The 14,459-nt window shown below is 36.8% G+C and overlaps 1 protein-coding gene across 1 annotated transcript in view; it reads left to right on the forward strand.

The window, feature by feature from the left end:
* UNC13C (unc-13 homolog C) overlaps nt 1-14,459 on the forward strand; it is a 620,990-nt gene that overhangs the window by 241,804 nt on the left and 364,727 nt on the right. Inside the window, exons 8-9 of the mRNA XM_032174369.2 lie at nt 9,834-10,061; nt 11,021-11,162. Of these exons, the coding sequence (XP_032030260.1) occupies nt 9,834-10,061; nt 11,021-11,162 (370 nt within the window). The remainder of the gene's footprint in view (nt 1-9,833; nt 10,062-11,020; nt 11,163-14,459) is intronic.

Below are 14,459 nucleotides of genomic sequence, written 5' to 3' on the forward strand. Positions count from 1 at the left end.
GGGATTACAGGCTTGAGCCACCATGCCCGGCCCTTATTTTCTAATACATAACTTAGATGAACAGACGTGAACATGTATCTTGGAAGCTTTTGACATTTTACTCTTTCAATAACAATTTTACAACATATGTTTAAGTAATGAGTACTCAGGAAACTTCGAAGTAGGATTCCTTTTATCCACTGCTACTTAACACACATTTAAGCAAAGGAGCTGTTTAACGAATGTGGTTAAACTAATGGATGAAGGAACGAGAACTACGACTAGAAATAACCTGTTATGGTTTAAATATCATCTTTCCATATAAGCATACGCTATTAAAGGAGCTTCGAGATTAGTGAGTTAGGAAACTCAGTCTACTGCTTTGGCTGAGTTCAGAAGATTTAGTGTCTCATCAAAAAGAATCAAGTGAATAGCGTAAGCGGGATTAGAACTCAGGTCTCTGAATTCAGCCTGGTGTTCTTTCCTAACTTTTAACTAAGTTTGCAAAGTCAGTCCTAGGGGGAAGAAAAGGAAAGTTACTGCATTTGATTTTCAGCACTGTCTCACTTTTTCATATGGAAGGAAGCACACAGGGTACCCCCGAATTGGAGACATTCTATGCTGCCTGCTGTAGCCTCCAAGAGTTCCCCGCCATGATAACTCCTCAGGACCCGCCATCTACAGCCAACCGCCAATAAATCCTCAATGCTCCTGAAATAGGAAAAGTTCCCATGTCCTCCTTGCAGGGCGTGTGATAGGGTGTAGCCCCGCTGCTCAGACCTCTAGGGGAGTATACAGATAGGTAGGGAGCCCCACGGCAGTGTCTAGGAGTGAATGTTTACAGCTGAAGCCCCAGTAGGCATATGTTACAGGGTGCTCTTTAAGTTTAGCTTCCTGTAGGTGGCCTGTGTTAGTCAACTCAATTAGACCCTTCCCTTATCGCAAGGACAGAGGGCTTTCTGTATCCCAGGGTTCTTGCCTTGGTGTACTGGAAGAATTGGATCACACGTGGGCTTGGACAATGAGTGCAAGGTTTTATTGAGTGGAAGTAGCTCTCAGCAGATGGGGGAGCCAGAAGGAAATGGTTTTCCCCTGGAGGCAGGCCGCTTGGAGGCCCGGGCTCTCCCCTGACTGCCCTGGCCAAACCCCACCACATTCTGCTGGTTGATGGTCTGCTGGCGTGACGATGTCTGTTCTGTGCTCTTCCGCCCCACGTGCTCCCATCGGTGTCCTCTCAACATCCAGCCACTTGTGTCTTTTTCTACCAATGTGTTCGTCTGGATGTCCAGCTGCCTGTGTGTTCCTCTGCTGATGTGCTCCTCTCCACATCCAGCTTGTGTTTGCTGGCTAGGGCCTTAGGGTTTTTATAGGCACAGGATGGGGCCGTGGCAGGCCAGGGTTGTCTTGGGCAATGCAGCATTTGGGCAGGAAAACAAAAATGCCTGTCCTCACTTAGGTCCCTGGGCAGAGGCCCAGGGGTGGAGCCCTAGCCGGAAACCACACCCTTCCCCTTCAGCGGCTTCCCTGACCCCCTGCCGTGTGACTACCACCTCTATCCCAGCATGTTATTGCATTGAGTTTTCAACAACACTAAAAGGGAAAGGAATGCAACGGTCAGTTCCTTAACCCAAAGGAATAGACTAATAATGGAGCATTTTCAGGTGTTGGGGTTGGCTGCTGGAGAGAGACTAAGAGGATGAATATGCTTTGCATAATGCCGTAGATGTATTCTATGTAACATACTCAATGGATATCAATGCATGTTTTTTCATAGTGTTGAGCTACTTAAAAATAATCTGACTTCCAGTCTTATTGCAACCATAATGTTTTTAAAACTGCCCTGGGCGTCATTTTCCTCATCTGTGAAAACAGTTAATAATACTTGTCAATGACCTCCAGCTAGAGGCCACCAGGAACACACCCGTAGTTTTAAAAAGTATGTTTTATTACTGTGAGGGAGAACATGCACCAGGGTGACTGTAGGGCATCTCAGCAAGACGGTGCTGGAAAACAGGTGTACTCTGGATGGGGTGTTATGTGGAAGTGAGGACAATTCTATGATTTTGTGTCTGTAAACATCTAATCTAGAAGGAAGGCAGAGTAGACTGAAGCCACAGCTTTACAGTAGTCCCTCCTTATTCATGGTTTCACTTTCTAGTTTCAGTCCTCTGCAGTATGGTCCAAAAATGTTAAACAGAAAATTCTAGAAATAATGTATAAATTTTAAGTTGCACACCATTTTTAGTAGCATGATGAAATCTGCCATCCTTCTTGGAACGAAAGTCATCCCTTTGTCATTGTATCCATGCTATAGATGCTATTCACCCCACAGTCACTTAGTAGCTTTCTTGGTGGTCAGATTAAAATAAAATAAAACAATGACAACAACAACAACAACAAAAACACTATACCATAAAGATAGGGTTTGGTACTATCTGAGGTTTCAGGTATTCTTGAAGGCTTTGGAACGCATTCCCTGAGGATAAAAGACAACAATTATACTTTAAAGCAACAATAACCACTCATATTAGTTAGGAAAGCGAATATTTGATATTTTGTGGTTTACACAGTGCTATGTTTTTGTCTATGCTTGGGAAAAATAAGGAAGCGGCCTTGTTTGTCTTACTTTAACGCTGTTGCAGGGTGACCACGTCTAAGGTTGGCGCTCTTTGAAATTGTTTAGGTCCAAGTAAAGAACAACGTAGCCTAGCTATGAGTACCAGGCCAGGTCTGAACAACACTGTGAACTAGTTGTGTTAGCAAAGTTCCTAGAAGTCAGAGTCTAGTTATGAAGAAATAGAAATAGAAATAAATCTTGTTTTGAAAATTTTGGTGTTTACTTTTCTTTTGCTTTGTATTTTTTTTGAAAAGTATATGAAGAAATCTATGTAACTAAATGTGATACAAAGAAAAATTTCTTCCTCCTACCATCACTCTCTTGGTTTCTTCTCTTTCCTTGCTTAGTAAAAATATTTTGAAAATTGAGCACATTTTAAATTACGATTAATTTGTTCCCCTAAAAATGTAGATAGCTTTTGACTCTGTGATGACTGGGAAACCTCTAGAAAATGCTGATGAGATGTAGTAGCTTTAACGTACTGTTATGCAAGCACATTCCTGATTTTGTATTTTTAAAACATGCTTGTTTTCAAGCTTGTTCTAAAAGTTTGCATATACCAATAATGAGATGATTGAATATGGTGGGGATGGTACAGGCAGAAGAGAAAAAACAGTTTGGCAGTTTTTGTGTGCTCTTGGTGCCACGCTCCCTGACACTGGTCATTTTAGAGAAGGTGGTAGTTCCTTGGGAAGTGGACTACCTTCTTGTATTTTCCCATTGTCAGTGACAGAGTTACCTACAGGCTCTCACCTACACGAATGGGAGATGACGCTATGTAAGATTTGTGCTCCTCCAATTACCTTCTGTTAAATGTCAGTCATTTGTTGTTTGCAAAAAATGAGGAGTGCGTGGCTTTGATTTTACAAGAAAGAGGAGGCTGCTAACTTGAAGACTGGGGGAGTTGCAGGTCTGTTCCTTGAAAAGACTGAAGGCATGTTAAAAGAGGAGGGTTCGTATTATCTTGGATATAAAACATCTAAAGGAAATGGGTAGACAATGGAAACTTAGAGAATGGAAACTTAGAGAATGGCAACTGAATGTCCACCCACATGATTTCACGGGGGCAAAAAGCAGAGAGACAATGAAAGCAGGCCCACCTACATGTTTTTACTGGGAAATAAAAGAAAAGCAGTAAAGACCCATTTCCTGTGTCAGAGAGGCTCCTAGAGAAAGAAAGGAATACACAAATGCCTCAATATCAGACCCTCTGAATGCTTTCAATGGATGTTAACCACCCACTTTCTCTGGGTCCATCAGTCTCAAATGCAGGAAAGGCTTTATGGATGTCAAAAAAATAAATAAGTTCTTTTCTCTATTTTTTTAACTCAAATTTCTTTTATCTTTAAGCTCTTCCTTGGCCCTCATCTAGCAAATAGATATAGAGCATCCAGCATACTGCAGACACTGTCCACGTGAGAGTTTGCCAGTTGTTTCAGAGGTCAAGTGATTATGAAGCTCAAACCCCTAACATTTCCTACTAATGTGAAATTATTATTTTTTTTTAGACAAAGTCCCACTCTGTCTCCCAGGTTGGAGTACAGTGGCACGATCTCGGCTCACCGCAACCTTCGCCTGCTGGGTTCAAGCCATTCTCCTGCCTCAGCTTCCCAAGTAGCTGGGACTACAGATGTGCACCACCACACCGGGCTAATTTTTTTGTATTTTTTTTTTTTTAGTAGAGATGGAGTTCCACCATGTTGGCCAGGCTGGTTATGAACTCATGACCTCAAGTGATCCGCCCGCCTCGGCCTCCAAAAGTGCTGGGATTACAGATGTGAGCCACCACTCCTGGCCTGAAGTTCTTTAATAAATACCTATACCTTCACCTTTTGACATGCTGAAATCACTATACTTATTCCATTACTATTATTAAAGCTATATGTGTTATCTCATTGAATCCTCATCCTGTTAAGGGAGACACTACTACTATTCCTACCTGTTTTTCAGATGAAGAAGCTAAAGTTGAGAGAGATAAACTAACTAGCTCAAGACTAAAAGGTTAGGATCTTAGTCTGTTTCAGCTGCATAAGAAAGTACCATAAACTGGGGGGCTTATAAACAACATAAATTTGTTACCCACAGTTCCGAAGGTAGAAAGCCCAAGATGAGGGTTTCAGCACAGTCAGGGCCTGTTGAGGGCGATCTTCCAGGTTGCAGACTGCTGACTTCCCGCTGCATCTTCACATAGTAGAAGGGGCAAGTGAGCTCCCTTGAGCCTGTAAGGCCATTCATCCCATTCTTGAGGGCTCTGCTTTCATGATCTAGCTACTTCCCAAAGGGCTCATCTTTTAACATTATCACATCGGGGATTAGGTTTCAATATATGACTTTCAATGGGATGCAAACATTCAGACCATGCCAGTTAGTAAGTGGCAGATCAGGATTCACACTCGAGATTGTCTCCTCTACCCAAGTGTATTAGCACGTTTTCAGGCTGCTGATAAAGACATACCCAAGACTGGGTAATTTATAAAGAAGAGAGGTTTAATGGACTCACAATTCCACATGGCTGGTGAGGCCTAACAATCATGGCGGAAGGCGAAAGGCAGGTCTTACATGGCATCAGGCTAAGAGAAAGAATGAGAAACAAATGAAAGGGGTTTCCCCTTATAAAACCATCCGATCTCGTGAGACTTATTCACTACCATGAGAACAGCACAGGGCAACTGCTGCCATGATTCAATTATCTCCCACCAGGTCCCTCCCACAACACGTGGGAATTATGGGAGCTAAAATTCAAGATGAGATTTGGGTGGGGACACAGCCAAACCATATCACTGAAGCATCATTAGCTACTGTGCACTTTTACCTTATTTAAAAGTGATACTCTTTATATATGTCTTCCATTTATAGTTGGCATTCATGTTCTTGCTTTATGCTGACTATGTAAGTGCTTGTGGCATGTAGGTTAACCAAATTCTGTTATCTAATGATGGGAATACAGCCTTTGTTTTCTAAGAATTCCAAATCCAAACCCAAAGGCCAGATGTATTTTGTCTTTTCATAAGGTTTATTTGACAGGATATTTATCATTTTATATCCAATTTATTCCTGTTTTTTTCCAGAATTGTGGCCTTAGGGCAAGAGTTTGCAAGAAGTTCATAATACATTAAATTAACCCGGAGCCAAATTAAATATTCAATTTTGCCAATCATTTTATCTTCGGCTCCCCCGAGAAGTATTTCCTCTATTTATTGAGTGTATGCTAGTTTCCAAACAGTGTGTTAGACACTTGAAATACACATTTAATAAAATTTGGGCCTTATGAGGTAGCATAAGGAATGGACATATATGCAGGTAGCTATGTCAATAGTGAGTGTTAAATATGAAGGAATGTTGTGAGGCATTTGCTTGGAATCAGCTGTTAGAAGTATTTACATCACAGAAATCTGCTAATACTACAAATCAGGTTTGGGTTTTCTTGTTTGTTTCTGGAGGAGAGGAGAGAAAATGTGACTGTTGAGTTTAAAAGACCTCTAGTTCCTCTTGAGATAAGATCATATGCTGAGAATGGAGGGCAACGGGGGTGAGGTAGGTGACTTGAGAGTAGAAATGTTTTGGAAGAGCTGTTGAGAAAAATAGCAAAAGGAAAGAGCTGAGAAGAAGGAAGAACACTGAAGTTATTTTATACATATATGTGTGTATACATATATATGTATACATATATTCTATACAGAATATACACACATATATGTATGTGTGTATATTATATATGTATGTATGTATATATACACACACCTGTAGTTTTAAGTTTTTATATATATATAACTTTATATATGTGTTTTATAAAGTTATATATAATCAAAATATGTATTTTATGTAACTTTGTTTTATATATAAAGTTACATATATAACAACTTCAATATTCTTCCATTTTTAGATTATATCTATAAATTCTATAAGTGTAGATATTATCTATAGATACTTCTTCAGAAAAAAACACAAAAATTGTAAATTGCCATCTAAAGATGGTAAAATTGTTAATTTCACCTGAAGTTTAGATGTTTTGTCTGATAAAAATTAAAGAAAAATGAGTTCTAGTTAATTGTCCCATTAAGTTACATAGAAGAAAACCAGTTTGCCCCTCTGTCTAAGGTTGAATTATGGTTGTGTTGTCCATAATTATATTGTCTTATCTGTCAAGTAATTATTTTTAAAAGTATCAATGATGCATTTCATTTGGATATTATACTATACAAAGTGCTTTTAGTTTACACCATCTCCTTTGATCTCATCTATTGTTGATCTCTGGTTGGCATATGACTGTATTTCAATGATACTACTAGACCTTCTACCACACGCTTTAAAGAAAGACTCATATAAAAACAAATTTAAAGTTATCTCTGATGACTTTTAGATAAACAAATAAGGCAGAAGGAAAATAACCCAAAGGGCTGGAAATTCATGGCAAATTGTAACTATTTAATAAAGAGTTTCATTAGAAACCTAAGATATGTGGGTTTGATAAAGAATAGGGCAATGGAAAGTACTTGTAAATCGGTGACAAGAATTAATTATGAATTTGTCTCTATCTCTGAGCTAAACAATCTAAGATGAATAATTTTCTTTGGATCAAAAATGAAAAAGTAGAAATTTTTGTTTGTTTGTTTGTTTTGTTTTGTTTTGAGATGGAGTCTCGCTCTGTCGCCCAGGCTGGAGTGCAGTGGCGCGATCTCGGTTCACTGCAAGCTCTGCCTCCCAGATTCAGGCCATTCTCCTGCCTCAGCCTCCCGAGGTAGCTGGGAATACAGGCACCCACCACCATGCCCAGCTAATTTTTTTGTATTTTTGGTAGAGACAGGGTTTCGCCATGTTAGTAAGATGGTAGCAATCTCCTGACCTCGTGATCCGCTGGCCTCAGCCTCCCAAAGTGCTGGGATTACAGGCTTGAGCCACCACGCCCGGCCAAAAGTAGAAATTTTTAAAAGTTAAATATTTTTTTCTAGAAATAACAGAGAAAATGCTTAAACACTATGTCTCTATTAACCTGCTGTCCACCGATTGGCAATTTCAGTTTATGGCTCTTTTGTCTGTACATATAAAATAGATATTCGATAATAACATCAATAATACATAAGAATAAGTGAAATTTCAAAGCTAATGCTCAAGCTTTCCTATTTTTTTTTAAAATAAAAAGAGGGAGTCGTGAAGGACAGAAGTCTGATTCCTTTGGATGAAAAATCTCTTTATATTCTAGCTTTGAATTTGGCAGCTATTGTTCGAGCATTTATTGCGTGCGTGGTATTTAGATGGCTCTTCCTGAATTTAGAAAAATAATCCAAAGTATATCTAACTCTACATGACTTTAGCACTCCTTCCTAGAGCCTTTGGGAGCATTAATAGCAAACATAAGAATAGCCGCTTAGAAATTTGGGGGAGAGTCAACATTTTTATGACATTTCTAACCTTTTGGCCATTCCTTGCCTGGCTGTCACAGACCAAACTTTTGAGTCACTTTGTGTCTTGTCGGAAACATTTTCCAGCCACCACTGTCCTTTCCATTTAATGAATATTAACTACTTGAATAAAATATGCCTATCAAATAGTTTCAACTATTTACTCCAGCCTAAGCTAATTTTACTGTTTAAGAATTATGGACTGTGTAGTTAAACCAATATTGATAAATTAAAACATCTTAATTGCATGCAATTTACAAATTTGTAGCTATTCCAGGGACATGTTTCAACAGTGTAGACCATTTACAATGTACTTTTAAATAATCTTTAGTGGAATTCATTCTTTTTTTTTGTCTTCCTTTTTTTAAATGTCTTTTAGGTCCTCAAAGTTTAAAATAAAAGATAAAGACAGGTAGCCTGCTCTTTCTACCACTGGAATATTCATATCTTTTAGCTTCCTCTATTCACATTCATTACTATGAATATATTTTTCCACTCTAGGAAACATATTACACTTTCAAATAAATGAACATTTACATTAAATTATTGCTGTCAAATTGTATATGAATTTATCATAAGTAAAGTTAATAGTTGAACTTTCATCTTTTGTCTTACTTTCTATACTTAAATTGGGCTCAACATTCACAAATTAGGTTCAAAGAACATTACTGATATTATCTTTATCATAGAAATTGTGCTTACCTATAAATTATCTCATTTAATCTCTAAATAGTTTATGAGATATTAGTAAGCCTATCTCAGAAATATAATAGTTCAGAAAAAAAATGAGAATACTAATTATGCAAACTTACAGTCATGCCAATGAAAATTAGAGCAATTACTACCTATGAACACAAGCCTTTCGATTATTTTCACTATATTTCAGTTGCTTCTGTACCAAAAAAATGTTTGATTTTAGCAGTGGCAGTTCCTGTAGACACTGGTACATGAGCTTTTGCTTTCTTACTTTAAACTCACTAAGGAATTGTGGAAATTGAAACCATGGTCCGTTATTAACTTGTGTAATACTAGGCAACCCAGAAGGCCATACAGAGCAATGAGAATATCTAGCCAGTAGCTTAAGGTTAGGGATCCAATAATGGAATTTTAGAAATCCTTCACTGACAGAATGATTTGTGTTACAAACAAAAATGCCCAGAAAGTTGAGACCGGTCATGAAAGACAATGCCCCAGAAATAAAAAAGTTTTTAGTGGAAAATGAGTATTCAGTCATTTAAAAGCTCTGGATATATTAGAGAAAGAGAGTTCAAGTCGGTATTCTATCAGTTACTTTATAGGTCATTTAGCCTAGTAGTGTCCAAATCTTTTTTAAACAGCTCAATCAGTTTCTTCCCAAGTAAAATCTTACATTCTATTTTAATGTTCAGCAAATAACAGTGATGTGTTTGAATTATTGCTTTCCAAGTGACTTTTGCCACTTATATTCCATCTATTTCTCAATTTTGTTTTGGACACCCATTGAGGAAATATGCGTGGTATGTAACACATTTGATTGTGTCTGTTCTTTTTGCTGTTTTTGAATTCTTTTTAGAAAATTCAAACCAAATTTTTGCACGACATCTAATTTAGTTCAGTAATACAAAAGAAAAGCCTGGAAATCATAGGAGGTCAATTTACTTGCCAATAACAGAAAAGGAGTACTAGTTGTTGTGAATCTCAGCATAGCAGTTCATTATGATATTTTTCTAAAAAGCCACCTGACTCCACAGAATGAAAGCACTCATTCATTCTCACTTCCTCCTCCTTTTCCTCCCTCCTTTAGCCATCAAAAAGTAATGGCACGTATGCTCACACCACCGTTGATTTTTCCATCATAGGAGCAGCAGAAAAGAGTTCTAAACATGGTGCCGAAGACAAGACTCAGACCATTATTACAGCAATGAAAGAAAGAATGAAGATCAGGGAGAGAAACCGGCCAGAAGTATTTGAAGTAATCCAGGAAATGTTTCAGATTTCTAAAGAAGATTTTGTGCAGTATACAAAGGCGGCCAAACAGAGTGTACTGGATGGGACATCTAAGTGGTCTGCAAAAATAACCATTACAGGTAAAAATAAGTCTTCTTAAAAATTTTTATTGTAAATTGAGATTTTTATGTGTCCTAGAAATAACTGCTAATAATAATTATAGGTAAAATAAATGATTATTTTTTGAATCATGTTAATATGAACAAGGCTAGTTGGTACTTCACATTTTGAAAATACATACTAGATAAGTGAAATAATTTTAGTCTGTGTCTTGTCCTAATCAAAAGTTCTTTCATAGGAAAAAGTTTCTGTTTTTCAATATATTCACCTGCAGTTGATAAGAAATGAGTATTTTTGCTGCCTACCAGTGATAAATTATAACAGTAGCTAATAATCTGTTCAGTTAATCTTTTTAAATGAGAAAATCGATGTTATTTTACTTACTCCTGGCTCAACATCCTCATCCATTTGGTCCTCGAGTCAGGACAATTTGAGTTTAATGATATCTAGTAAATTGGACTTCTGAAGTCGCTTGTAATGTTAACAGCAAGTGACTGTGCAGCCTGTTAACATTTACCAAGACTCTTTACGTACTCATTTGGTATTTACAAGATAAATAAAGATGCTTTCTCAACTATGTAGAGTTGATCAATATTGACGGCAGACTCATAAATAAATCAGTTTGGATTACAGGCCTTTGAATTACGTTGGGTAATTTTTCATATAAGTGTAGGTATATCTTCCTCATTCCTCTGTACATGTATGCAGTAATGTGTATGAGTATATAGCCAATATGTATATGCATGTGTATGTATAGAGCTACTTTTCATTAGAGACAAAAGCAAAAATTACAGATTTTAATGTTGTATATTTATTTTTATTAAACTTTTTTTAAAGTTCTGTGGGTCATGAGAATGAAAGCAACAGGGATGCATCTGCAAACCCAAAGAACCAAATGACAGAAAAATTGTCTTTGTTATTATTATTTTTTGTTTCTGAGGACTCTATATGTTAAAATGTTCATTTTGGTTTATTTCAGTGGTTTCTGCACAGGGTCTACAGGCAAAAGATAAAACAGGGTCTAGTGATCCATATGTTACAGTTCAAGTTGGAAAGAACAAAAGAAGGACAAAAACCATTTTTGGAAATTTGAACCCAGTGTGGGATGAGAAGTTTTATTTGTGAGTATATAATGTGAAACCTTTACAAATATTAACTTATTTAACAATGAATTTAAGACAGGCATACAAAGTATGCAATAATTATCTCATATTTTAATAATCTCTTACCCAAAAGTAATAAAAAAGTAAAAGTAATGTTATAAACTCCCTCAATACTCTCATAATATTTATTATTTATTCTTCATCTTTGGAAGCAAGTGAATAAGAAGAATACTTCAAATCAAAAAAAGATGGCATGACTGGGGTGGCTTTGCAGGAGATAAAAAAAGATATACAACATGATCTATAACTTGAGATGACCCAACATAGCCAGAAATGTAATCTTGATTTCACAGTATCTTGACATCTGAAGATTTATAACTAAAGACAATAGACTTAGAGCATCTCCTGGCCCATCACTTGGGGTGGAACCATATCTACACTAGCTAATACTATTGAGATGGTTGATGATAACTTTTATAACCTTGTACATTCCATGAGGGCCTTTATTTTTAAATCTCTTATATCTTTCACTGAACAGCAGGAACTCATTTTTCTCTCAAAAGTTCTTTTTTTTAACACTCCTTTTTAAAAAAATGAATTTCAGTTATTATTTGGTAGAAATAAAAATTCCTACATGAGCTAAAGACAAGTCTTTTTTCTTTAGTTCTCTCTTTGCAAATGCTTTAAACAGGAATCTCATTACCATGGTAAGTAAATACGCCCAGAATATATAGCTTATTTGAGAATGTGGGCAATATTGTGTAAGAAGTAGAGTTTCTTTCATATATGGCCTGATGAAGGAAGTCTTAAGAACTAGGTTTGGAAAATCAGTTGGAACCAAATAACAGAGGGTACTGTAGAATGAACTAAGGGATTTGGAGGATTTCTCCCTTCAGACTTCTGGGAGAGACGAATACCATTATGTGTTAAAATAGAAGACAAGAAATCAATTGGAAGTTAAAATTAAATTTCCTGTTGGAGTCAGGTAAATGAATAAAGCAGGAAATGAACAACAAAGGGGAGGGATGAAGGCTATGGAAAACTGGAAAACAGGTGATTCCCAGAAAATAAATGGCTTCCGTTGCCATGCGATCATGTAGACACGATGCAGCTAGAGCTTCCGGTTTTTCAGGAAGCTGGAGATCTGAAAACTTAGAAACAGTTTTATTGAGGTATAACTGACATAACATAAAATCTACACATTTAAAGTGTACATTTTGTCAAGTTTTGACATATGTGTACCTCCTGTCACTACAGCCAAGATAATGAACATATCCATCAGTGCCCCAGAATATTCTTTATGCCTCATGGAAAGTCATCCCTTCTGACTTCCCATGTGCAAAGGCGGTCACTGGTTTGCTTTCTGATGCTGTGGGATACTTTTCATTTTGCCTTTTCTAGAATTTCCTGTAACTAGAACAATATGGCATGTAATGCTTTGTGTGGTTCTATTCATTCAACATAATTATTTAGAGATCCATCCAAATTGTAGGGTATGTCAATAGCTTATTCTTATTGCTTGTTAGCATTCCATTTTATTAATATATCGCAGTTTATTTTACCATTCACCTCTTGATGGATATTTTGGTTTGTTTCCAGTTTTTGGTTAATGACAACAAAGCGACCCATATGTTAAATGAATGACTCACACTAAAACTGACATTTTTATGTAAATATTTGTGTGGACGTATGTTTTTATTTCTCTTGAATAAATACCTAGAAGTGGAATGAATAGCTGGATCACATATTAGGAATATGGTTAGTGTTTGAGATATTTTTTCCAGATGACTGTACCATTTTATCCTTTCACTACAAATGTCTGAGAGTTCTAGGTCAAACATACCCTTCCAATACAAATGGTCCTCGACTTATGATAATTCGACATAATGATTTTTTACTTTAAGATATATTCATCACGATGTAATCCCATTGTAAGCTGAGGTGTTTCTTAGGATCTATAATTGGGTTATGGTTTCGATTAAATACCTATCACTTTTGCACCATCATAAAGTTTATAAATCCTAAATTGAACCAACATAAGCTGGAGACCATCTGCTGTGTTGCCCATGTTTAGTGCGTTGTCAGCTTATGATAGTTTTGTCTTATGATGGGTTTATCATGATGTAACCCTATTGTAAGTTGAGGGGTATCTGTACTTGGTAAGGCCAGTTTTTGACATTTTAGCCATTCTGATCCATATACAGTGTTATAGTGGTTGTATTTTGCATTTCTCTAAGGACTAATAATTTTGAGCATGTTTTCATTTGCTTATGTGCTATGTATCTGCTTTGGTTAAGTGTCTGTTCAAATATTTTGTCCATTTGGTATTGCTTTTGTATTTTGTATTTGTATAGCTTTTATGGTTTTGGGTTTTACATTTAGGCTTATGATACATTTTGAGGTAATTTTTGAGTATGGTATAAGTGACAGACTTAAGTTCATTTTTTTGCATATGGACATATGCTTGTTTCTGTGCCATTTTTGAAAGCACTATTTTTCTCTACTAAGTTGCTTTTACATCTTTGATAAAATTCAGCTCTCCATGTATATGTGTCTGTATTTCTGAACGTCATTCTTGTGGTGGTGGTTGTTTTGAGACAGAGTCTCGCTCTTTTGCCCCAGCTGGAGCGCAGTGGCACAATCTTGGCTCACTGCAACCTCCACCTCCCGGGTTCAAATGTTTCTTTTGCCTCAGCCTCTCGAGTAACTGGAATTACAGGCATGCACCACCATGCCCAGCTGATTTTTTGTATTTTTAGTAGAGACAGGGTTTCACCCTGTTGGCCAGGCTGGTCTTAAACTCCTGACCTTAAGTGATCTCTCTGCCTCAGACTCCCAAAGTGCTGGGATTACAAGCATGAGCCACTGCATCCGAACATGTCATTCTGTTTCTTTGATCTATTTATCTGTTTTCTAATAACACACAGTCTTGATCATTCCAGCTTTATAATAAGTCTGAAAATTGGGTAGAATTAGTCTACCAACCTTATTTTTTCAAATTTATTTTGGCTATTTTGTAACCTATCAATTATTTGATATTAATTTAGGAATTGATTCATCTTTTTTTTACAAAACAAAACAAAAAAACCCTGATGGAATTTTGGTTGCTTTAAAGCACTGGCTAAGATTTCCAGTATGATGCCAAATCAAAGAGGTAAGAGCAGACATCTTAGTCTCATTCCGAATCTCAAGTGGAAAACTTCATTTCTCGATTAACTATGATATTAGCTGTAGCTTTATTGTAGATGCCATTTATCCAGTTAAAAAGTGATTTTTCTATTCTCAGTGAACTGAGAGTTTTGACCAGAAATAGAT

The sequence above is a fragment of the Hylobates moloch genome, unplaced genomic scaffold (assembly GCF_009828535.3).
Source record: "Hylobates moloch isolate HMO894 unplaced genomic scaffold, HMol_V3 SCAFFOLD_14, whole genome shotgun sequence".
In the NCBI taxonomy this organism is placed as follows: Eukaryota; Metazoa; Chordata; class Mammalia; order Primates; family Hylobatidae; genus Hylobates; species Hylobates moloch.